Raw genomic sequence first — 25,327 nt, 5'->3', positions numbered from 1 at the left:
CAAAAAAAAAAAAAAAAAAAGTCGCTTAGCCTCCCTGAGGCTATCATCAGAATAAAGGAAATCTGATACATGATGAAGAATGACCATTGCCTCCCTCCAGTTTCAGGACTGCTGACTTTATGAATCTTGGAGTCTAGCTAAGGGAGACTGGTTAACAGAGCATCAAAATTACTCTGTTAGAAGGGTGTTTCTCTCTCTAGAGCAGTTATGCATTATTGTCCATTTAGACGGTATAAATGTAAACACGCTGAATATCTTTATATTGTAGTGGTTCAAACAATTATTCTATATAATAGTGGTTATAAATAATATTTATCAAAAAAATAATAATATTTATCCCACCCTAGTGGGATAGACCTACTCCCATCAGTTATTGAAGCTCTCTGTAGTAGTGATTCTTAGGCAGGGTAGGGAAGGACGTTTGACAACACACATACTGCCGGGGCAGCAGAAGTGTGGTGGGGAACTAGAACAAAAATCTCTTGGGAAATTCATCTGAGTATAATTGAGAAAAGCCTCCTAGGTGATTCTAATATCCTCGCTTAACTCCCCACCCCATGTGAAATGAAAATCACTGCTTTAAATGTGATCTATCAACCAAAGATAAACATTATTTAACTACATTAAAAGCACCAGTAACAGACAAATAGAAACTTTTTTTTATTTTTGGCTGTGCCACACAGCTTGCAGGATCTTAATTCCCGGACCAGGGACTGAACCCTCTCCCTTGGCAGTGAAAGCATGGAGTCCTAACAAACTGGACCAGGAGGGAATTCCCTAGAAACTTATAAAACAGTCTTTCTCTTTGTAGGCTGGTCACCTACATTCTGTTAAGTGACCCCAAACTTCCATTAATCCTGGTCAGCTCTCTTGAAGCTTAGCTCCAACTAAAACTAGCCAAAACAGCACAGATGAACTCAAGTAAAACCCCTAACACTACTAGGTAAAATCTCAAATATATACCGTATAATAACTTTTAAGATATAAAGTATGTGTTCCTTTAATTTTTTATCAACTTTATCAAGGTATAATTTTTAACAAAAAAGTACATAGTTCAATATACAAAATGTATAGACCCATGTAATCAGCTGCCACCCCAGTCAAGATATAGAATATTTCTATCACTGTAGAAAGTTCTGCCATGCTCCTTTGCAGTCAGTCCCTCACTTTCATCCCCTACCCCCAGGCAACCACTTACCTGATTTCTATTACCATAGCTTAGTTTCTCTGTTCTAGAGCTTTATAGAAATGTGTGTAAAACACTTCAATTCATTATTGCATCTGAACATTTTAAGCATAATAATCTTTGTTTTTTAAGTTTGGCATTTACACCTGAAGTTAAACATACCCCCTTAGCATGACTCAACAATCCTACTCCTTTGGTATTTACTTAAGAGAAATGAAAACTTAGGTCCACACAAAGACTTGATGCACCTCTTCATTGCAGTTTTATTCTTGATAGTCCAAAACTGCAAACAGTCCAAATGTTCATCAGCAGATGAATGGATGAACAAATGTAGCATATCCATACAATGGAGTACTATTCAGCAATAAAAAGGAATCAGTTACTGCTACTTTAGCAACATGGGTGTATCTCAAAAATATGCTGAGTGAAAGAAGCCAGACATAAGTATGTACTGTATATTATATAAAATTCTTGAAAGACAGAACTAATCTATAGTAATTGAAAGCTGGTCATGTGTTGCTGGGAGTGGAGTGGAGAATTATTGCAAAGGAGTATAAGGGAACTTTATGGGATCATGAAAATGTCCCTATATCTTGATTCTGGTGGTAGTTATACAAATATATTAATTTTCTAGGGCTGTCACAGATTTGGTGGCTTAAGCACAGAAATTTATTTTCTCACAGTTCTGGAGGTTTGAAGTCCAAGATCAAGGCATTAGCCAGTAGCTGTGGTTTCTCCTGAAGCCTCTCTCCTTGGCTTGCAGGTAGCCACCTCCTCACTTTGTCCTCACATGATCTTTCCTCTATTCATGTACATTCTTGGTGTTTCTTTGTGTAATTTCCTCTTATAAAGACACCAGATTAGGCTCACCCTAACCGCCTAAATTAGAGCGTCATTTTAACTTAATCATTTCTTTAAAGGCCCTATCTCCAAATGCAGTCACATTCACAGTGGGGGTTAAGGTTTTCAGTGTATGAATTTAAGGGGCACAGTTCAGCCCATAGCAAGCCTATACGTTTGTCAACATTCATGGAACTGTACACTTAGAATGTATTCATTTTATTATATGCAAATTATATCTCAAGTTGATTTTTTAAATAATCTTTCAAAAGGAAATTTTGTAATATATTTTTTTTAAGGCTATACTGGTATAATGAGCATCAGATGGGCCTAGAAAGAAAATATTATAAAAAGCTTTAGGTGGTTCAGAATATAGCCTAGCTTAAAAGTATAATTAGCTATCTAAGGCCTACTTGTTGTGTGTTATGTTAAAATTAATTCAGATTGATAAATTTTTATTTTCAAGGCCTTAAGTAATATTAAATAAATACTCAAGCTTTTCAGATCAAACTCTAACACAAGTACTATCTGCAATATTGGCAGAGAAAGAGCTTTTCAAAAAAAAACCATCCAAATGAGACTGAAAGTCCAATATAAAAGCATTTAAGAAATAATAAGATTGGTTTATGTGGCTCCAAGAATCTTAAAGTCCATGTTTCAAGATAGTATTCATTTCTACTATTTAATGTCTTTCCACTAAAGTTATAAATGAAGATCAGCTTTATAATCTCTATTCCTTAAGTATATTTATTTGCCATTACTTCTTTTGGTCTCAGATTGTGGTATATACTGAAATGTAAAGTGCTATTACAGAGTTAGCTGGATTATATTAGGAAAAAATGCTCAGTACTTTTATCAGTTATTTTTTAGTATTTTTCATATTAGATTTTTTTTTATCTGTATTAGAAATCCTTCCCTCTTGACCTGCATATACTGAGGTGGGATTGTATGTCAGAAATATCTTTCTGGACTTCAGTTTCACATTATCTTTCAAAAAATATTTTTAGTATATACCACTTATCTAGAAATTCCTCTTCTAGGAATTTATTCTAAGGACATAGCTTGCCAAGTTATTATTATATATATTAAATATTAGAAAAAAATTTTAATAACTTAAGATTTCCAGTGGTAGGGGTTTGGTTAAATTATACTATATCCATACATTGAAATACAGTACAACTGTTAAAATAATGTAAAAGAAGTAAGTGACATGGGAAAATGTTCACAATATACCATTAAATGAAAGGAGAAAGTTATTGAACTGTATGATCTGTGATCCCAAATGAGAAAAGATTTACAGATGTACCCAAAAGGCTTCTAGTCTTTTTTCTGAATGGTGAGATCATAAATGGCTGTTTTCTTTGTGCCTTTTTGTGTTTTCTAACTGTTCTTCAATGAACATATTTTACAAAATATACATGTGTTCTTTCCTAAGTTGGGTGGTTCTGGAAGGAAATTCCCTCCCATATCACAAGTAAATTTTCCATTTCTTTATAGTCATCATCTTTTATTTTGTGACTGACATAATTGTGTGTCATGGAAAGCTGCAAATGTATAGGAATGACCCAAGACCTTCTTGGCAGCTGTGACAGCTGTTCTGTGTGTAACTAAACTAGAAACATTAGATGTCTTAAAGATCTGTAACAAGATATACCGTGAGCACACAGGAAAGTGAGACAAAACAAGAAAACTCAGGTAGGGAGCAACTTAATAAGGAAGAGTAAGGGGGAAAAGGGTTTTCCTTGGTTTTAGAGTGTTAGCCAGGAAAGTTACTATTGAGGAGATTTTTTTTTTGTTACAATGCCTTCCTCATTACCCTACTTTATTTTTGATCCTCTTAGTATGTTTGTGCTACTGAAAGGAGCCACTAAGGAGCAGTCTTTTAAGATTGGTCAGGAAATTGCTGAAGCTGTAACTGCTACCAATCCTAAACCAGTGAAGTTGAAGTTTGAAAAGGTAAGAGAAATGTAATACTACTAACCACATAGAAAATTCACATACCTTCTGTAGATTTCTGACTTTTTCAATACATTTTCAGATTTTGTAATGGTATATGGGTCTGTGAAAGTGTTAAAGTATTTTTCCCTTATTTTTGTGTAATTTTCAATTTTTTTTGTAATGTCTTATATAAAGAAATGAAAAGACTATTCCAGTTAACTATCGCTGTGTAACCCCAAACTTAATGGTGTAAAACAAGCACCATTTTATTGAGCTTACAGATTTTTATGGGTCAGGAATTCATGAAGGGTGCAGCTGGGATGGCATGTCTCTGCTCCACAACGTTTAGGTCTTTAGCTGACAGCTAAGGACTGAAATCACCTGAAGCCTCCTCACTCTCATGTCTGGAGGTTGATGCTGGCTGCCATTTGGGACACCAGGTGGGGCTGTGAGCCGGAACACCTACACTTGGCCTTTCCCTGGGGCTACTTGTTCTTCCTCACAGCATGATAGCTGAGTTCTAGGAATGAACATCCCGAAGAGAACCAGATGAAAGCTATTTTGCTTTTTATGACCTAGTCTTAAAATCATATAGCATCATAGCCTGTCTAGATTTGAGAGAGAACATAGGTCCCCATCTCTTAATGGGAAGAATGTCAGAGTCACATTGTGAGAAGGCTATGTGGGATAGAAGATATTATTTCTTTGGAGAATGCAGTCTGCCCCAGGACCTTCGACTATTTTCACTTTACTTTGGATATGAAATATGCATTTAGTTCTTTCTATATAAGATACTGAGCTAGGAGAGGTGTGGAATGCAAAGAAGCATGAGACACAGTCCTGCCCTCTAAGAGCCAATAATCTAAAAGGAAAGATTAGAAATGTATGTAAACGATATTTCATTGTCAACTTAGGAAGCAGTCTCCCTAAGCACTGTAAGAGTGCAAAGAAAAGGTATTGTGTCCTCCTAGGCTGGATGGGGAGACTCCATATAGGAGGTATACATTGCATTGTCTCAGAAAATGGTTAGAATTTCAATAGGCAGCCACGGTGCTGCAGTCATTCTGCACAGAAGAAAATGGTATATAGAAGGATATGGAGTAGGAAACGCACAACATGGTAATACAGAGTAGCAGGAGAGAAGTCTGGAAAAATAAAGTTAAGACCAGATTATAGAGTGTCCTGAATGCCAAGCTAAAGCGTTTAAACTTTATTCAGGAAAGTTTATCAAACAAAAGCATGACAGAGCTTTTTGTGTAGGACTGGCCTCACAGTGGTGTGGAGATGGATTGGAAAGAGGAGAATCTCAAGACAGGTTGCCTCTTGCAACCTGTATATCCCGAAGTAGTGAGATAAACTAGTGAAAATAAATAAACAATTCAAGAGAAAATGGAAAGAAGGATGGGCAGGAGTTAAAAGTGGTTGATTTAGGAGAGCAGGTGTGGAAAAGATAAAAGAGGGAGAAGAGAATCAAACATGACTCCCAAATGTTTATCATGCACCTACTCTGAAGCAAGAATTGTGCTAGAAGAGATTCAGAGAGGACTTGGATTTGGTATCTGCCCTGAAGAGTGAGCATTCTAATTGCAGGGAGAGAGGGAAGAAAAATTAGAAAACAGAGCGATGATGAGCGCTATTCTAGAAGTATGTGTGTGATGCTGTGGACACTCAACCTATCTGGCAAAGTGAAGAGCATGGTGTCCTTAGAAAATAACACCAGACGTGAAAATTTACCTGAGATAGATCACAGGCCTAAACATAAAACCAAAAACTGCAAAACTTCTCAAAGAAAACAGACATTTGTTAAGAATCGTGATGCATATGTTCATGAATATCAGTCTGTAGTTTTTTTGTTTTTTTTCTTGTATTATCTTTGTCTGGTTTGGGGACAGGAAAAAAAAATCTGACCTCATAAAATGAGTTGGAAGTGTTTCCTGTTCTACTTTCTGAAAGAAAAAGTGTGTAAAATTTTTTCTTAAATGATTGATAAAATTCATCAGTGAAGCAATCTAGTCCTGAAATTTTATGGTGGGGAAGGGATTTTCAATTACAAATTAAATATCTTTAATATATATTATTCAGGTTTTCTTCTCATGTCAGTTTTAAAACTTGTGATTGTCAAGGAGTTTGTCCATTTCTCCTAAGTTGTCAAATTTATTGGCATGAACTATTTATACTTCCTTATTGTGATTTTGATATCTGTAAAATCTTTAGTAACATCCCTCCTTTCACTTTTGATAATTTGTTTTTCCATTTTTTTCCCCCTTGATCATTCTAGTTAGTGGTTTATCCATTTACAGAACTTTCTGAAGAACTGTATCATTAATTTCCACTCTTCATTATCTCCTTCCTTACACTTAACTTTGGGTTTAATTTGCTTCTCTTTTCCTGTCTTAATTTAGAAACTTGAATCATTGATTTTAAACAAAAAATTTAATATATGCATTTAACAATAACAAATTTCTCCCAAAACACTACTTTAGTTTCAAATCTTGATATCTTGTGCTTTTATTATTATTCATTTACTTCAGTGATAATGACCTGTAGGTTATTTAGAAGTGTGTTAAGTTCCAAATTTTTAAGGATATTCCAGACATCTTTTTGTTATTAATTTTAATTCCACTGTGGTCAAAGAACATAGTCTATATAATTTCAATGCTTTTAAGCTTGTTACAGTTTGTTGTTTGGTCTAGCATATGGTCTCTTAGTGAATGTTCCCATATGACCTTGAAAATCCCTGTGTATTCTGGTTATTGGGTGGAATGTTCTATAATGTCACTTAGGTTAACTGATAGTGTTGTTGAAGCCAACAACAATCTTACTGATACTCTGTCAATTTCTAGAAGAGAGGTGCTAAAGTCTCCAAGTATAATCATAGATTTGCCTGTTTCCTCCTTTAAGTTCTGCCAGTTTCTATTTCATGCATTTTGAAGTTTTCTTATTAGGTGCATATACATTTATGGTTATGTATCTTCTTGACAGATTGATACTTTTATCTTTGATAATATTCCTTATCTGGAAATCTACTTTTTCTGATATTAATATAGCCAAAACAGCTTTGTTTTTATTAGTATTAACAAGTGTATCTTTTTTCTAACCTTTCTATGTCCTTATATTTAAAGTGGATTTCTAGTAGAAAGCATACTGTTGTATCTTTTTGATGGGATCTAATCTGATCATTTCTGCCTTTTACAAGTTACATTTTTTACACCAATTTTTACACTTTCTACACCATTTTTACACTTTTTACACCACTTACGTTTAGTATGGTTACTGATACAGCTTTGGGGCAGAGGAAAGGACCAATGTGGTAACATAAAAAGGGGTGGGGACACACACCCATTCATCCAGGAATTCCAATTCAAGGTATTTATCCTGCCGATTTATCCATGCACGGTTGTTCACTGAAACACTATTTGTAACTCCAAAAGATTGGAAACATCCTAAATAACCCACAGTAGGTAACTGGTTACAAAAATTATTATACCCTCATAAAGTGGACTGCTATGTAGCTACAAAACAAAATGAGCTTTCTTGTACAGGATGGAATGCTCTCCAAGATAAGTTATTAAATGAAATAAGCAAAGTGCAGAGTGATGCGGAAGGTAGGCTGCCCTTATGTATATAAGTACATGTACTTAGATAGAATATTTCTGGAAGAATATACAGGAAATCAATAACAGGATGCCTCTGTGGAGGGGAAGGTAGACTTTTCATTGTACTCTTATAACTTTTTAATTTGTACCATATAGTAGGTGTTACTTAAAGTCATTTTTTAAATTGTTTAAAAAGATATGATTGGGCTTCCCTGGTGGCGCAGTGGTTGGGAGTCCGCCTGCCGATGCAGGGGACACGGGTTCGCGCCCGGTCTGGGAGGATCCCGCATGCCGCGGAGCGGCTGGGCCCGTGAGCCATGGCCGCTGAGCCTGAGCCATGGCCGCTGAGCCTGCGCGTCCGGAGCCTGTGCTCCGCAGCGGGAGAGGCCACAACAGTGAGAGGCAATGATGTGTGGATGATGACCAAAGTGAAGTCAAGTATTGGAGGGAAGCAGGAAGAAACAAACAAAAACTAAAAACAATGTTGAAAGACTACTTAAATGTTAAAAAAAAAAAAAAAAAAAAAGATATGATTGAAGACTTTGAGAGAGCAGTATCAGCTGAGGAAGGAGCAAAATTGATAGTGCAAGTTAAGGAGTGGGTGTGTGGTGAGGAAGTAGAACAACTCACTTTGTGTGCTTTTACCTGCAAGTGCTGTCTCATTTTGTATCATGAATTCGTTGGGCCCTAAGCCACATTTAGAATTTTTTATAATTGACATCTGGTTAAAGAGAGAAAAAGGCATATAAAAATAAGATATTCATGGTTGGGAAAAAATGGTTATTGATAGATATTTTATTAATTTCGTCACAGGTATATTTGCCCTGTGTCTTACAAACAAAAAAGAGGTATGTGGGTTACATGTATGAAACACTGGATCAAAAGGACCCAGTATTTGATGCAAAAGGAATAGAAACAGTCAGAAGAGATTCCTGCCCTGCTGTTTCTAAGGTAAGTTTTATCTATCTTGCTGTCATCTTTAAGAAATAAGTGGCTAGGACTTCCCTGCTGGCACAGTGGTTAAGAATCCGCCTGCCAATGCAGGGGACATGACTCAATCCCTGGTCTGGGAAGATCCCACATGCCGCGGAGCAACTAAGCCCGTGTGCCACAACTACTGAGCCTGCGTTCTAGAGCCTGAGAGCCACAACTACTGAGCCCACATGCCACAACTACTGAAGCCCATGCTCCCTAGAACCCATGAGCCATAACTACTGAGCCTGCATGCTCTAGGACCCTGCATGCCGCAACTCCCAAGCCTGCGTGCTGCAACTGCTGAAGCCCACACACCTAGAGCCCATGCTCCGCAACAAGAGAAGCCACTGCAATGAGAAGCTCGCACACAATGAAGAGTAGCCCCCGTTCGCTGCAACTAGAGAAAAGCCCACGCGCAGCAACAAAGACCCAATGCAGCCAAAAAATAATAATAATAATTTTTAAAAAGAAATAAGTGGCTAAAGAATCCGGTACAAATCCTTAAGCACATATCTAGATGGAGGAACTATATAGCCTATATGACGATGTATAACTATAAGAGGAACTGTATGATTTTTTGAGAACTTCATTTCTAATGAAAACAACTTAAGTCCTTAGTTTCTGACTTCTCCCACACCTTACCTTTTATCACAATTGCTAAAAAACAACACTTGAACTTGATAAAAAATTTCCTACCTAATCACCTAGAGATGATATATGGCAACACCCAGAAGCTATGGAGCAGGATAAAGAAGGGAAGCTGAACAGAGAAATTTCATAAGTAATGTAATCCATCCTAGATTAACTGAAATTCTGTTTACTTGGGTTACCAAATACAAGTTAGGGAGATTTCTGAACAATGGTAATATAAATTACCTAAATTTCTCAACCATAGTATCTCATATTTATTTTTTCTTTATTCAGGCCCAGATTCCTTCTATAACAAACCAAAAATAAATAGTATAAATGGAATAGCACTCTATACACTGAGTTTTACGAGAGCATTAAAAGCATAATAGATTGATAGCAATCTATTATGTCACATATAATATTATGTAAATTTGAGATAGTTTTTAATACTACTTTCTGGAAAAGATATCCAGTGCATTCTTCCTCTGAGGGAAGAATGGTGCCTTGGCTAAGTTAGCAACTTCTTGTATAAATATGTATGGATTCCAGTACTCAGAATAAGGTGCAGAGCTTTCACCTGGAACTAATTTAAATTCATTCCACTGCATAAATCTACTGCATGTCAGTCATTTTTCTAGTAGAAATACTCCAGCACAGAAAATTCTATCACAGTTAGTATATATTTACTGACACTATAAAAAGGCAAAAAGACTGACTGTTTCACTGCTTGGTGATGTTTAACTTTATTTCACTGCTTGGTTATGTTTAAACTTCTCTCTGTCCACCTGAATCCAGCCCTTTCTATAATAGGGTTAATACATGAAATGATGTCTGGCTTTTTGTGCCTGGAGTGTTTTTGGCTATTTAAGACAACTTAAATGTTTCGTGTTGCTCATCACACACAGCAGATGTTTCATCTGCATGTCATCCCGATATGATTTTCTTCAAACTACATAATACTCTATTTTTAGAAATCACAAGTTAAATAAAGTCTCCAAAATATTTTCCAGTTTCAATAATTTTTATTATCTAGTCATTGTAAATAGCAGATTGTTCAGACAGATCAGCAAGTTTCAGTAATTAACGTAATTGAAAGAATAACAGCAATGATGAAATTATATCGGGCGATATTTTATCCTTATGAGCATATCCATTTTTTTTTAAAGATACTTGAGCGTTCTCTGAAGCTGCTATTTGAAACAAGAGATATAAGTTTAATTAAACAGTATGTTCAACGACAATGTATGAAGCTTCTGGAAGGAAAGGCCAGCATACAAGATTTTATCTTTGCAAAGGAATACAGAGGAAGTGCCTCTTACAAACCTGGTGCTTGTGTGCCAGCCCTGGAACTTACAAGGTAATGATGTGCACAACAGCACAACCCCCAATACCTAGTAAGTGTAGTCCTGGGATTTGGAATGGTTTGGAGTAGATTAAAAGGCACCCAGTCTGCAGGCACAGATACACAATTGTCTATTCCCCTGCCCACGTGAGTGGGTGACCCCCATACGTTGCAAGTTCTAAAGAAGAAGAAAGAGCTCCTCTTCTGGCCTTCCCTGCAGAAACTAAATTCAGTGAAACTGTAATCTGTTACAGAGCTGGAATTGTTTTTCCCATATCAGAATCACTAGGTAGTCCTTAATTTTGATTTACCAAAGCACTGAGATGGTATCACTCTAGAATCAGATCATCTAATCAGCTAAATTTTATCTTCCATTATTAGATTTACAATAGTTAATTCTTAGTCTTAGGGGATAGAAAACAATTTAAGGTAGTTGATATCTGCCAACTCATATTGTTCTCCATGTAACAGTAATTTACAAAGTCAGTTTTATTAAACTCTTACAGCATATCCACTTGGTGCCAACTAAGTGAAGTGTATACAGTTGTCAAAAAAGTTACTTGAAGGTTCCCCTTGTTGATTTCTCATGGTTTCATTATTGTTTAATTCTCATTTAATTTTCTGGGAAGATGCCTTCCATGACAGTCTTTGAGTGACTATTTTATTTGGATTTAAATAGGAAAATGCTTACTTATGATCGGCGCTCTGAGCCTCGAGTTGGGGAACGAGTGCCATATGTCATCATTTATGGGACCCCCGGAGTACCACTTATCCAGCTGGTAAGGCGCCCAGTGGAAGTCCTGCAGGACCCGACTCTGAGACTGAATGCCACTTACTATATCACCAAGCAAATCCTTCCACCCCTGGGAAGAATCTTCTCACTTATTGGTATTGATGTCTTCAACTGGTATCATGAATTACCAAGGGTAAGCCTACTAAATAGTACCTGTGCTATGACTCTAGAGAGAGAATTCACTTAAAATTTTCAGTAGAACTAAAGATTTTATTTACATGCTATCAGAGCAAAGCAAATGCTTTATTATCCTATACCAACAAAGGTGCTACATTTTTCTGGTTTCGTTTTCTACAAACACCTTCCCAGCTTCTGTCAGATTGGCCAAATTATAGATTAAATCCAACAACTACTTCAGTGGTAAACACTTAACTATAAAATAACTCAAAGCAGCTAATAAAAATTAAACAAAGGAGGGGCTTCCCTGGTGGCGCAGTGGTTGAGAGTCCACCACTGCAGGGGACGCGGGTTCGTGCCCTGCTCCGGGAAGATCCCACATGCCGCAGAGCGGCTGGGCCCGTGAGCCATGGCCGCTGAGCCTGCGCGTCCGGAGCCTGTGCTCCGCAACGGGAGAGGCCACAACAGTGAGAGGCCCGCATACAGCAAAAAAAAAAAAAAAAAAAAAAAAAAATTGAACAAAGGAGAGCAGAAAATCCCTTCAAAATGGGTGTTTAAGAAATGTACAGGATGTAGTAGCTAGACGTAGTCCTGCAGAAACCAGACTAAGGAAATAATGTTAAAATAGCACTTTACTAAAGTAAAACATGCAATGTGGAATCTTACCAAAGGGAGTTTTGCTTGAACTCTTTTTTTCTTAGTTTACCCATTAGAAGCCTGAAGGAACAATTTGTGGTTCTGTAATAATCTGGGATACATTACTCTAGGAGAGTAGCAGTTGTCATCTGATGTTTAGAATTAGATCTACTGTCATTTGCTCAGACTATGAAAGGCTGAGGGTATGCAGGAAAACTGATAAAAGTTGATAATTAAATTATTTTTACTTTCTCAGTGAGCACTTAAGGCCTAAAGGAAAAGAATACGCTGGGAAACTGAGGTTGAAGCTGTGCTTCAGAGAATCTGTGCTGGCCAATATCTGTAATGCTGTGTCCTGGCTCTACGCCACAAAACTATTACTATTTTTCATTTCATCACCAGCAAGAATGTTAAAACAATGGCATTTATAAAAGGCTGACCTAATAACTTTTTTTTTTTTTGCGGTACGTGGGCCTCTCACTGTTGTGTCCTCTCCCGTTGCGGAGCACAGGCTCCGGACGTGCAGGCCCAGTGGCCGTGGCTCACGGGCCTAGCTGCTCCGTGGCATGTGGGATCTTCCCAGACCAGGGCTCAAACCTGTGTCCCCTGCATCGGCAGGCGGACTCTCAACCACTGCGCCGCCAGGGAAGCCCCTGACCTAATAACTTTTATGCAGAGTGACTTATAAGACAGCAAGGGAGTACACCAAGGGTATGACTGTAAGATGATAATGTTATTTCAGTGTGAAAAAGAGTATCAGAAGACATCTCTGAAACCAGTATTACTTCAAATGAGGAATGATTAGGTAACACATATCTAATTTCATTTGAAATGTTCCAGGTTTACTTTTGCTTGAATTTTGCACCTTACTGCCTAACAAGTTATTTTTAACCTTCTACTTACCTTGCTGCCATGGCCCAAATTGTGCAGCCTTAAACAGTATCTACTCTTAACCTGGATTTCTTCCTTTGTCCTCTGTGATCTATCTCCACTGCCCCATATGATCTCATACATTTACATATCTCAACCAAAAAACTGAGTGACAGGTATTTCCCTGGTGGCGCAGTGGTTGAGAATCCGCCTGCCAATGCACAAAACTGAGTGACAGGGATTTCCCTGGTGGCGCAGTGGTTGAGAATCCGCCTGCCAATGCACGGGACATGGGTCTGATCCCTGGTCCAGGAAGATCCCACACGCTGTGGAGCAACTAAGCCCATGCACCACAACTACTGAAGCCTGAGCACCTAGAGCCCGTGCTCCACAACAAAAGAAGCCACTGCAGTAAGAAGCCCACGCACTGCAACGAAGAGTAGTCCCCGCTCGCCACAACTAGAGAAAGCCTGTGCGCAGCAACAAAGACCCAACGCAGCCAAAAACAAATAAATTAAAAAAAAAAACAACTGAGTGACAGGAGACTATTTTTCTTTTTTATTGAAGTATAATTGACATACAATCTGGTATTAGTTTCAAGTGTACGACATAGTGGTTTGACATTTATATACATTATGAGATGATCACCATGATAAAGTCTAGTTATCTGTTACCATTTAAATTTATTATAATATTATTGACCATATTTCCTATTCTGTATATTATATCCCAATGACTTATTTTATAACTGGAAGTTTGTGCCTCTTGAGACTATTTTTTCCCCAAAAAACGAAAACAAAACAATATTATCTGATGATATTAAGGTGTAAAGGAACGACTTTGTTCTTTTTTATAGCCCCATTGTCTAGAACAGTGCCTGACATATAGTAGCTATTCAGTATTTGTTGAACAAATGAAGTAAACCTGCAATTAGCATGAGAATAGCCACTCTGCTATGAAGCTGGCTCAGACTTATTTCTGAATTGATGTTTCTGAACTATTGTTTTTATAGATCCAGAAAGCCACCAGCTCCTCTCGAAGTGAACCTGAAGGGCGGAAAGGCACTATCTCACAATATTTTACTACCTTACACTGCCCTGTGTGTGATGACCTGACTCAGCACGGCATCTGTAGTAACTGTCGCAGCCAACCTCAGCATGTTGCAGTCATCCTCAACCAAGAAATTCGAGAGTTGGAACGTCAGCAGGAGCAACTTGTAAAGGTACAACCTTGTTCAAAAGACCCAGAATCCCAAGCAATCTGATTCTTCAGCGAAATGTAGTCAACTCTTGAGGGAGGTGTAGTGTAAGGTGTGAAACTCTGGTGTGAAAATGGAATAAGGATTCTAAGTTAATAAACTTCCTAAAATCCTAAAAATATCATAATTGAACTAAACTATTAAAAATGGCTAAATTTGTTTTATAATTTAGTTTTTGTTTTTATAGAATAGTGTATTATGTTTATTAGAACCATAGAACTACCATGTCCAGCCACCCAATTTCTTTTATAATAGTATTTCTAAAAAAGAAAGAAAAGTACTAATTGCTTTGTCTACCATATCTACTTACCATTCTCATAAAAATCTGGTTTTCCTAGAGAATTGCTAGTAAACTTGGAAGGTTTGCAATTCTGAGAGTCAAGATAGAAAATTAACAGTTAACATGATTTAATCCTCCTATCTGCCAGAGGCTGGCTGTTCTAGGCCCTCTGTAAGATGAGTAAACTGACACAGAGGGATTAAGTAATGTGCCCCATGTTCCACTGATAATAAGCAGCCGAGATGGGATACAGACATAAAATGCAGAGATAATTTTTCAAATGTGGAATTCCAGCAGAAATAAACAATAGGAATCTCTTGAAATAAGTTAGAAAATTAAATCTAAAGGAAAAAATATTATAGCACATTTTTTTAAAGTAGTATATTTCTTAAAGGACTGATTATATCTTCTTATAGCATCATGTTTCAAGTTACAATTTTAGCTTTCAGGCGAGAGAATAACAATTTTGAGGTGGAGTTTGTTTTGTCTTTAGAAGAGCAATATATAAGGTTATTGGAGTGTTTTAAAACCAACCAAATAATTGAAAGGCAGTGTGATACAGTGGAAAATGAATCAAGCTGATAGTAAGAACATCAGGATTCCAGTCTGGACTTCATAGTACTGGCCATGTCCTCTGGCCCCAGTTTTCTCAGAATGTGGGTTGATGCTCTTTCCTAGGTCCTATCTAGCTCTATCATTGTGAATTCTCCTAAACGACCACTCCTGGCAGCTCGTCTGTTCACATGCCTAATGTAATCCAACCACCTATGTAAAGGCCAGGTTCTACACCATGCCCCGCAAGGTAAAAAGGCTTTTGAACCAAGTCAGAGTATCTACAACCTCCTAGGAGGACAACCTAGCTGCCACACAGTTGAAAAGGGAGAGAAACCATCTCTTGAGAGACTAGGCTCTTAGTATAGAAGGATGATTAAGGACTGGTGAAGTAGACACTGTTTCCTCTGCACCATTCTAGCTGCTATTCTGCACTGGCAGAAAACTCTTAAGTTGTATAGTGTATAGCCAGTCATCCAGAATGCATTAAACAGATTTCATTAAGGACAGTAAGATCTCAAAGTATGATTATTTTGATGCAACCACAGAAGCCTAGCTTACTGAAATGATAAAGTGGCTTTTCCCTCTCCTAAATAGTTGTTAAGCACACTCACTTTCTCCTTCCCTTATGTTACCATCCTAGTCCAACCACCATTATCTCTCCCCAGACTCCTGCAACAGCCTCCTACCCTGATCCCCCGCCATCCTGTCCATTCTCAACACTAGCTCGAGCTTCCCCACTGAAGAGAAAGTGAGCCCAGTGAGGGCAGAGGCCCTGCCCTTCCCTTTCTGAGTTGGCTGTGCCTAGCACGGATGGAGTCCAGCCCATGGTGGGTCGTACACATGTATTAAATGAAGAAACAGCTTCTTGCTGAATGCACAGTTAAAGCAGCAGTAAGTCACTGGAGTGATTGCCAACCAATTTGCAGCCGCTCTGTCCCAGTTTTTGTACCACTTTGTACTGGTGGTTCTGGTTAGTACAACCACTAGTCACTGGGTGACCCCAGCTTCTGTTTTTTTTAGGTTACTACCCCAATGGCAGCAACCAGCCCTCATAGAAAATTCCCTAGTTGGCGTCTAGTACAAGGTGCAAACATGGGCAGGACCTCCAGAGCTCCACTGACGTCAGAGGCTGTGAGTGGCCTCTTCCCTGGATCTTACTGTCTTCTGTCCCCAGCAACATGCACTACGCTAGTTGGTGCCATCAATTTAACCACAACCTTCCTTCAATATTAGGTCTCATTTCTTATAAAAATGCAGTTTTAAAAGTAACGCTGTTTAAAATAAGGACGGTTCATCATCTTTAAAGAGATATTTTAACTTTAGGATTGTTTTTTTCCTAAGAGGATTAAAATGTGTGTCTCCTGTGCACTAAATAATCTGTAGAATTTTCAGAAAGCAGAAATTACAGGAGATAAAATGAGAAATTGTCAGAAACATTAGTAATAGATTTGATACCTCTCAGCCCAAGACCAGTCAAGTGATCAGAAATCAGTACAATTATTAAAGATCTAAACAACATTATAAGATAGACCTTATCCAACATTAGAGACTACACCTTCTTTTCAAGTGTTTATGGAATGTTAAAAAATTGAACATATTTTAGTCTATAAAGAAAACCTTAATAAACTTCAGAAAGTTGAAATATTACAAGCATTTTATCAATACAATTCTATAAAGCTAGTAAGTTAATTATAAACTCAGAAAACAAAATGATCCTTCTACTTGGAAATTTTAACACTCCCTGTTAAACAAACAACACACATAAATTCTAGACAACCACAGCAGATCTCAAAGAAAAATTCATCAACTTAAACACTTTTAATAATAAACATTAAAAAATGGACTTAAGCATCTGACTGACAATTTTTTAAAAAACAAGAAAGTAAGCCAAAGGATAGCAAAAAGAAAGAATCAATAAATATTAAAGCAGTTTTTGTTTTACGTTTGCTAAAATGTAAGTTTCCAGGTTGTGGTGTTTAAAGTTTTAAACGTAAGCTGCTCGGGGTTTAAATCAGCAGTAAAGGATCTTGAAACTAAACATTGAGTTAAATTTAGTGAGGCAAGTAATTCCATCCTGGTTTATTTATCAGGCAAGCACAGCAAGTGCATAAATATTTATCAGTTTGTCCTGGCACCTGAACGTAGCTGCAGTACATAGAGCTGCAGTGCAGACATTCCGTATTTGGGAGTAGGTTTGAGTCTCTTGGCAGAGATCTAATTGGTGAAAGTCTTCAAAGCAGAACAGCAGCACACTTACTCTTCGAGAGAGCATGCTGAAGCACAGGGCTCTCAGTAGTTTGCTTGTGGCAGTATCATAATACTGGATACAGTAACCAGTGTGCTCAGAAAAATGGGCCTTTCAATTGACTGGAAGATACTGGTGCAAAGAACAAAAATTTTTTGCCCTGTGAGACCTCTAAAACAGTTAGATACAGATCAGAGAATTAAGTAGAGCAGATCTGATTTCTCTCTTAAAAGATTAGTATGGTAGCTGCTATTTGCTATCCCTTTTTTTAATCACTTGGATACACTATTCACATAAAAAATCAGCATATATTTTCTTGATCCTTGGGGCCCTCACTAGTAGCCTTTAACGTTTTTCATGTTTTATCAATTTTTTAAACTGTATGTATAACTTCAGACTTTACATATTAAAATCTGATCACTGGGTAAGACATTATAATGCTTCTCTTTAAAAATTGCCTTATGATTTATTATTTTCCTTTATTTTCCTTTAGTTCAGATCTCATTATACATCAGAATCACCTGAGAGCCCTAAAATGTACAGATTCTTAGGCTCTTATGCCCAGAGATCCTGATTCATTGGTCTGGGATGGGGCTGAGGCATTAGTCTATTTTTAGGCTCATGTATGTAGCCAGGGTTGAAACTACTGGTCTGCACTACTACTTTCAAATTCACATGCTTTGATTTTTTTTTTCCATACTAGCATTTTCTATTCTGAAATAAGAAAGTGGGTAACATTTTTATGATTGGCGTACAAAATGTTTAATATGAGTAACTTGAAAAAATAGTGTACATAGCGCATTTAAGAGACAGTCTTTGAATGGTAATTGGGTAGCCTATTATGTGTATGTTAATATAATAGGATTCTACCATAAATGAAAAGTCGATCTTTGGGATGAAATGAATCCTTAGGGAATTTTGTGCTCTGTGGTTTGTGAAATAATATCCTTTAGAAATGTGTCAACTTAGGGTTGGCTATGCTTCAAAGAGATGAAAATTAATGAAACTTTCTGTAATATGTGCCATATGTCTGCCTGTAATCTGTGGTGGGTCATAAAGGAGGGATTATAAAAGTTTGTTGTTTATACATCTAGATAGAAACTTTCCTATCATTTGATGTACTCCTCTTGTACTTTCAGATATGCAAGAACTGTACAGGTTGCCTTGATCGACATATCCCGTGTGTTTCTCTGAACTGCCCAGTACTTTACAAACTCTCCCGAGTAAATAGAGAATTATCCAAGGCACCATATCTCCGGCAATTACTAGACCAGTTTTAAATTGTCAATATCACAGAATTCCAGGTGCTATTTTTTTCAGTGTTTACCACTAAACTGTTGTGCATGGTGCTTTTTCAACTTTCATCGAGTCAAGTATGTTCATTGTCTGTCTATTATCTGAAGACTATGAAGACTTTTATGCTGAGTTAAAAATTGTACTTGTTGATCTCTGAACAGCTCACTTCTTACAGTGTACAAACCCCTCATCCTTTCGCCTTTTCAACATTGTTTTATAATGCAGGTGTCGAATTTGCTACGGTATGCATAACATCTTGTAAATCCATTTGAGTAGATCATGTTTACTTCCCTGTGGAAGGAGCACTGAAAACCTCTTTAAAAAAACATTCGTGTTTTCCTTGACCTGTCTGTATCAAGACGTGTTATATCCATTCACTTTATAATTTTGACTGCAAAATATTTTGTAAATACACTTTTTTACTTTTCAAACTAAGTAAAATAATGTGCAATGAATTTTATACAAATGATTTTCAAGTTGTTTGGTATACTTCCTCTAGGTTTTGCTTGACTCAGAGTAGAGTTGTTATTTTGATCAAACTGTGCAAACAATAGTACCATGTGTAGCATTTTGAAACATTATTTTCTAAAACCGCTGTCTTGCTTTAGCTATTAATGGGGCATTGTGAGGAACTGTGCAAAGACTTTTTTGTTACAAACCTGTGGGCCTGTTGCAATACTTTAAAAATAAAAAATTTTATTCCATTTTTGCTTGTTTTGTATAGACATTTCTATTGCTTCTAAATATGCTTAAAATATTTTCTTTCCTTATGTACTGTACAGTTAATCTTATTTGCCATCATCTTGAACACAAAATGTGTATTTAGAATATTTGTATAACTGTATAAAATAAAAAAGGAATTATGTGGTCAGTGCATTGTTTTCTAAACTGGAAATCATTGTTTTAAAAGTTAATAATGGAAACCATATTAAAACTGAATAAACTACAGAAATACAGCAGTGTGGTTTTTATCTTGCTATAAATAGAATGATCTTCATCTGTTTTATAAGCCTACATTAGTTACATCCTCCCTACCCTCTCTGAATTTTAATGAGGTAAATTTAACTGTTATCTACTAATTGATGTTGCAATTCCCTAACCAAAACTTTAAGATTTTTTTTAAAACAGGAGCAAGTAGTCTAGGAAACGTTTAGCTCTCATCCATGTTCATATTCATTTAGATAATACTTAATTTTGAAGCCAAGACTTTCCAACGGGAAAGCAAAAATTTTCTTAGTACTTTTTTAAAACTTACTTAATGCCAGGACTTCCCTGGTGGCACAGTGGTTAAGAATCTGTCTGCCAAAGCAAGAGACACAGGTTCGAGCCCTCGTCTGGGAAGATCCCACATGCTACGGAGCAACTAAACCTGCGTGCCACAACTACTGAAGCCCACACACCTAGAGCCTGTGCTCCGCAACAAGAGAAGCCACCACAACGAGAAGCCCACACACAGCAACTAGAGAAAGCCTGCACACAGCAACGAAGACCCAACGCAGCCAAAAATAAATATTTATATTTAAAAAAAACTTAATGCCAATATTTTCAATAGAAAAAAATTAATTTTAAGATAGAAAGCTCATCTGGATATGCACCAGAAGTAGGTCTAGGTACTGCCGAATTCAGTACTTCCAAATATTGGGATTTGTTTTCTGAAAATTATATGGTAAATATGTAATCAAAGAGATATAAATCATGGCTGCACATTATTTCTCCTAAGCCCTGTGGAGACATCATAAATCACCACTTCTGTGGATCTTTTTTTGTTTGGGAGTCTAAAGCTAGTCCTTAGAATTAGGATTTTCTTACCCTTGCATGGGTGGCCATTGATGAACTTATCTATTACTTTCCCTTTTCTAAGTTCTGTGTTATCAGGACTTCCACTTATATTATCTTTCTCATCAATATAGCTAGACACAATATTCTCAACAGAATAATCATTCTTAACCTCTTTATAATTGGACATAGCCAAACTAGCAAAGGGTTATTCAATACTAGTGCCCAAAACAAGCTCAAAACTAGTTTTAAGCACTTAGCATATCTCTGGTTCCCTTTTGTGCAGGGACATGCCTCCCTTCTAACTCTGTCCTCAGAGTCTGTAGCCTAACTGCCTTTTAATGAGATGCATCTGCTGTTTCAGTAACTGTCACCAGTGAGGGTGCTGAAACATGGACCTATTTTACCAAAAAATATTTTATAAGAAGCTTCAGTATACTTTCATAATTATTTCCCCTCCCTTTTAGAACAGCTATTAATAAAGTTTTGTGTGACCAGAAAAAAAAAAGTTCATTTTCTGAGTAATGCTAAAGAAATAATCTGATTAAACATTCCCTTAAGGTTAAAACATCATTTTTTCTCATTCTGACCACTTGCCACCAACGTGTTTCCCTTGGTGTGAAGTGTTAACAAAAACTACTTACACCTCTAGCTCCCCTCTTCACTCCCACAGAGGTCCCAGTCAACAGTGGAAAAAAGGCAAATGCTGAGCCATGTAATACTAATTCCACATGAACTTCAATTTTCTAATAGTGTCTGTGAAGAAGGCCAGAGCATTGAGGAAAAACATTAAAATGTGAACAGAAGAGCACTTACAGAAGGCAGTCCTGTGAGGGCTGGAGAGTTTGTAGACTGTATTCAGCCCTGCCAATTGTCACAGGACATGCCCTCACTAGTCTCAGAAGCACGTTCCCTGCCATCAAGAATGCTGCCCTTCCAGAACTGTATTTTATACTAGCAGAATCTTGCTGCTGAATAATCTTCACCTTTCCATCTACTCTCCGTTGTTTTCATAATAGCTGAAGCACAGGGGGCTTCCCTGGTGGCGCAGTGGTTGAGAATCTGCCTGCCAATGCAGGGGACACGGGTTCGAGCCCTGGTCCAGGACGATCCCACATGCCATGGAGCAACTGAGCCCATGCTCCACAACTACTGAGCCTGCACTGTAGAGGCCGCGAGCCACAGCTTCTGAAGCCCATGAGCCTAGAGCCTGTGCTCCGCAACAAGAGAAGCCACCACAATGAGAAGCCCACGCACCACAACGAAGATTAGCCCCTGCTCGCCGCAACTAGAGAAAACCTGCGAGCAACAAAGACCCAACATGGCCAAAAATAATAAATTTATTTAAAAAAAAATAGCTGAGCACATGCATATTCCTTAAACACCTATCAGATAAGATTTAAGTTGATTTCTCAGCTTGAGAATGGTATTTCTTAAAATACACATTTGATTTTATAAAGTAAAAATAAACCTGGCTATAAATGACATTACTAGCACTCTGCCAAGAAAAGGGGGAAGAGAACGGAAGGCAGCAGTGCACAAGCGGCTATTTTCAGGCTGGATATGTCCTGATCTCTCAATGAGACCTGCACCTCTTGGGAGGACAGTCTGCCAATTGCACTCTACTCATTGTCACCCCCCTAAATACCCATCTCTCCCCTGATGTGAGGAGACATGTTACCTTTAAACATTTTTGGTTTTATAAAAGTGAATGAATTCTGATACCATTAAAGCTCTGGAGTTCTGCTTAATAAGTAGCTTTATATAAGAAAATAGTCATGGATTGTTTCTAGCATTTGGGATCTGAGGAGGAAGTCATAAGATACAGCACTAAACCCACAGCATCTGTCTCATTCCCTCACCCTCACAACTCTGTTTTGTCACTTTGGCCAGCTCCAAGAGTGGCTTACAAAGAAAAATATCTTGTAGAGGAACTTTCAGATTTGTAAAATCAGGTTTCCGTATATATGTGGGGAGAAAATGTGACCAGAGAGACAAATCAAAATACCATCTTAGTGCCTGGGAGTCTCTTACTTCTTGTTGGAGGGAAGGACAGGGAGGTTGGGGGTAAATAATAGGTTAAGAGTAAGGAAACCCTGTGCCCTGGGGTTTCATATGATTGTTCATGGTAATGCAGCCCTTTGGAAAAGCAACTAATTTGGTCACAGATACTAAGAAGTTTAAAAATAGTCATATTCTTTGAAAACTGAGGATAATGCCACCTGCCCTAATAGAGGCTTTATGAATGGGAATGTGGCAAATGCAAAATAGTTACACCAAGTATTAGTCATTCGATAAATATTTAATGAGCATTTAAGATATGCCCCGCATTTTGCTCATCCAGAGAAACCAAGGCAATCCCCTGTCCTCATGTATATCACAGTCTATTAGTAAAGACAGAAAATTGACATTGGTTTCAAGATGATATAGATTTTTTGCCTCTTCCTCCTCCATCAGATAAACCCAAAAATAAAAGAGAATGCCAGAATTGATCACTGTTAGAAAACTCCAGCAAGGCTTAGCAATGTAAGACCCCAGGTGGGAACTGAATATTTAAAAGGAGCAGTTAGTCTAGTAGGCCAGCACTAGCCCCAGGACCAGGCTTCACCCACTAGTGGGCAGGCACCAGCCCTGCCTGGGATCTCCTGGACCCTGACTCTGCTGACCCCTGAGACAGCACTAGCCCCAGGGCCCCCTGGGGTCCCACAGCCAGCCACCTCATGACCCCACCCTGGCAACTAGCAGGCAGTAGCCTGTGCACAAGGCAGGGCCTGGCAACCAACTGGACCAGGGGCCAACCAAGCCTACTAGACTGCTCACACCAGCCAGCCTGCCACAACAGAAGGAGCCACACAGCCAACAGAGGAGGCATCCCTAGAGCATACAGATCTTGTGATGAGAGGGGAGAGGGGAGTGCACTGCTGGGATACATAGGACATCTCCTGCAAAAGGCCACTTCTCCAAGGTCAGAAAATGTAACCAACCTACCAGATACATAGAAATTTAAGTTAGGGAAAATGAGGTGATAGAGGAACATATTTCAAACGAAGGAACAAGATAAACTCCAGAAGAAGAACTAAGTGAAGTGGATATAGGCAGTCTATCCAAGAAAGAATTCAGGGCAATAATCATAAATATGATCAAAGAACTTGGGAGAAGAATGGATGCACAGAGCAAGAAGTTAGAAGTTTACAACAAAGAGTTAGAAAATATAAAGAACTACCTACCAGAGACGAAGAATACAATAACTAAAATGAAAAACACTAGTAGGAATCAACAGTAGATTAAATGACACAGAGGAATGAATCAGCTAGCTGACAGAGTAGTGGAAATCACTGATGCTGAACAGAAAAAAAAAAAAAAATAAAAGAAATGAGAACAGTTTAAGAGACCTCTGGGACAACATTACGTGGCACTAATATTCACATTATAGGGAGATTCCACAGGGAGAACAGAGAGAGAAAGAAGCTGAGAAAAAATTTGAAGACACAACAGCTGAAAACTTGCCTAACCTGGGAAAGGAAAAAGACATTCAAGTCTGGGAAGCACAGAGAGTCCCAAACAGGATTAACCCAAAGAGAACCACACCAAGACACACTGTAATTAAAAACGGCAAAAATTAAAGATAAAGAGAGAATATTAAAAGCAGAAAGGGAAAAGCAAGAAGTTAATACTGGGAATTCCCATAACGCTATCAGCTGGCTTTTCAGCAAAAACTGCAGGCCAGAAGGGAGTGGCATGATATATTTAAAGTGATGAAAGGGAAAAGCCTACAACCAAGAATACCCAGCAAGGCTCTTGTTCAGATCTGATGGAGAAATCAAAAGTTTTATAGACAAGCAAAAGCTAAAAGAGCTCAGCACCACCACACCAGCACTACAAGAAATATTAAAGGAACTTCTCTAAGCAAAAGAAATGACCACAACTAAAAACTTGGAACTTATGAAAGGAAAAGGCTCATCAGTAAAGCCAAATATACAGTAAAGGTAGTAAATCATCAACATACAAAGCTACTAGGAAGGTTAAATTACAAAAATAAAATCATCTATATCCACAATGAGCAGTTAAGGGATGCACAAAATAATTAGATGTAAAATAATGACATCAAAAACAATAACTGTGAGAGTACAAATGCATGGTTGTTAAAACGCATTTCAAATTAAGAGATAAGCAACTTAAAACAATCGTACACATATACATACTCTCTCTCTCTCTCTCTCACATACACACACACACACACACACACACACACACACACACACACACCCCTACCTCACGGTAACCACAAACCAAAAAAATCTATAAAAGATACACAAAACAGAGAAAGGAATTAAAACCTAACACTAAAAATAGTCATCAAATCACAAGAGAACAAAAGAAGAAAGAAAAATAAAGACCTACAAAAACAACCCCAAATCAATCAACAAAATAGCAATAAGAACATAATCAATAATCATAAATGTAAATTGACTAAATGCCCCAATCAAAAGACACAGAGTGGCTAAATGGATACAAAAACAAGACCTGTATATGCTGCCTACAAAAGATTCACTTCATATCTTAAAGACACACAAAGACTGTAAGTGAGGGGATAGAAAAAGGTGTTCTATGCAAATGGAAATCAAAAAAAGCCTGAATAGCAATATCTATATCAGAAAAAATAGACTTTAAAACAGACTTCTACAAGAGACAAAGAAGGACTTTACATGTGACCAAGGGATCAATTCAAGAAGATATAACAATTGTAAATATATAAACACCCACGACTTTCCTGGTGGCGCAGTAGTTAAGAATCCACCTGCCGGGCTTCTCTGGTGGCGCAGTGGTTGGGAGTCCGCCTGCTGAAGCAGGGGACGCAGGTTCGTGCCCTGGTCTGGGAGAATCCCACATGCCGCGGAGCGGCTAAGCCCGTGAGCCACGGCCGCTAAGCCTGCATGTCTGGAGCCTGTGCTCCGCAGCGGGAGAGGCCACAGCAGTGGGAGGCCCACATACCA

General features: G+C 37.9%; 1 protein-coding gene across 2 annotated transcripts in view; it reads left to right on the top strand.

Moving 5' to 3' along the window:
* The window catches only part of REV3L (REV3 like, DNA directed polymerase zeta catalytic subunit), a 199,266-nt gene extending 179,755 nt beyond the window's left edge, over positions 1–19,511 (top strand). For both annotated transcript variants that reach the window (XM_007451747.1, XM_007451748.1), the window contains 6 exons: positions 3,868–3,982; positions 8,374–8,511; positions 10,332–10,522; positions 11,187–11,433; positions 13,936–14,145; positions 18,401–19,511. In XM_007451747.1, the coding sequence (XP_007451809.1) occupies positions 3,868–3,982; positions 8,374–8,511; positions 10,332–10,522; positions 11,187–11,433; positions 13,936–14,145; positions 18,401–18,541 (1,042 nt within the window). In that variant the 3' untranslated portion in view covers positions 18,542–19,511. The remainder of the gene's footprint in view (positions 1–3,867; positions 3,983–8,373; positions 8,512–10,331; positions 10,523–11,186; positions 11,434–13,935; positions 14,146–18,400) is intronic.
* The last annotated feature ends 5,816 nt before the right edge of the window (positions 19,512–25,327 follow it).

This window comes from Lipotes vexillifer, unplaced genomic scaffold (genome assembly GCF_000442215.2).
Source record: "Lipotes vexillifer unplaced genomic scaffold, Lipotes_vexillifer_v1.1 scaffold1266, whole genome shotgun sequence".
In the NCBI taxonomy this organism is placed as follows: Eukaryota; Metazoa; Chordata; class Mammalia; order Artiodactyla; family Lipotidae; genus Lipotes; species Lipotes vexillifer.
Note: the sequence above shows the minus strand (reverse complement) of the source record. Positions and strands in the feature narration are given on the sequence as shown.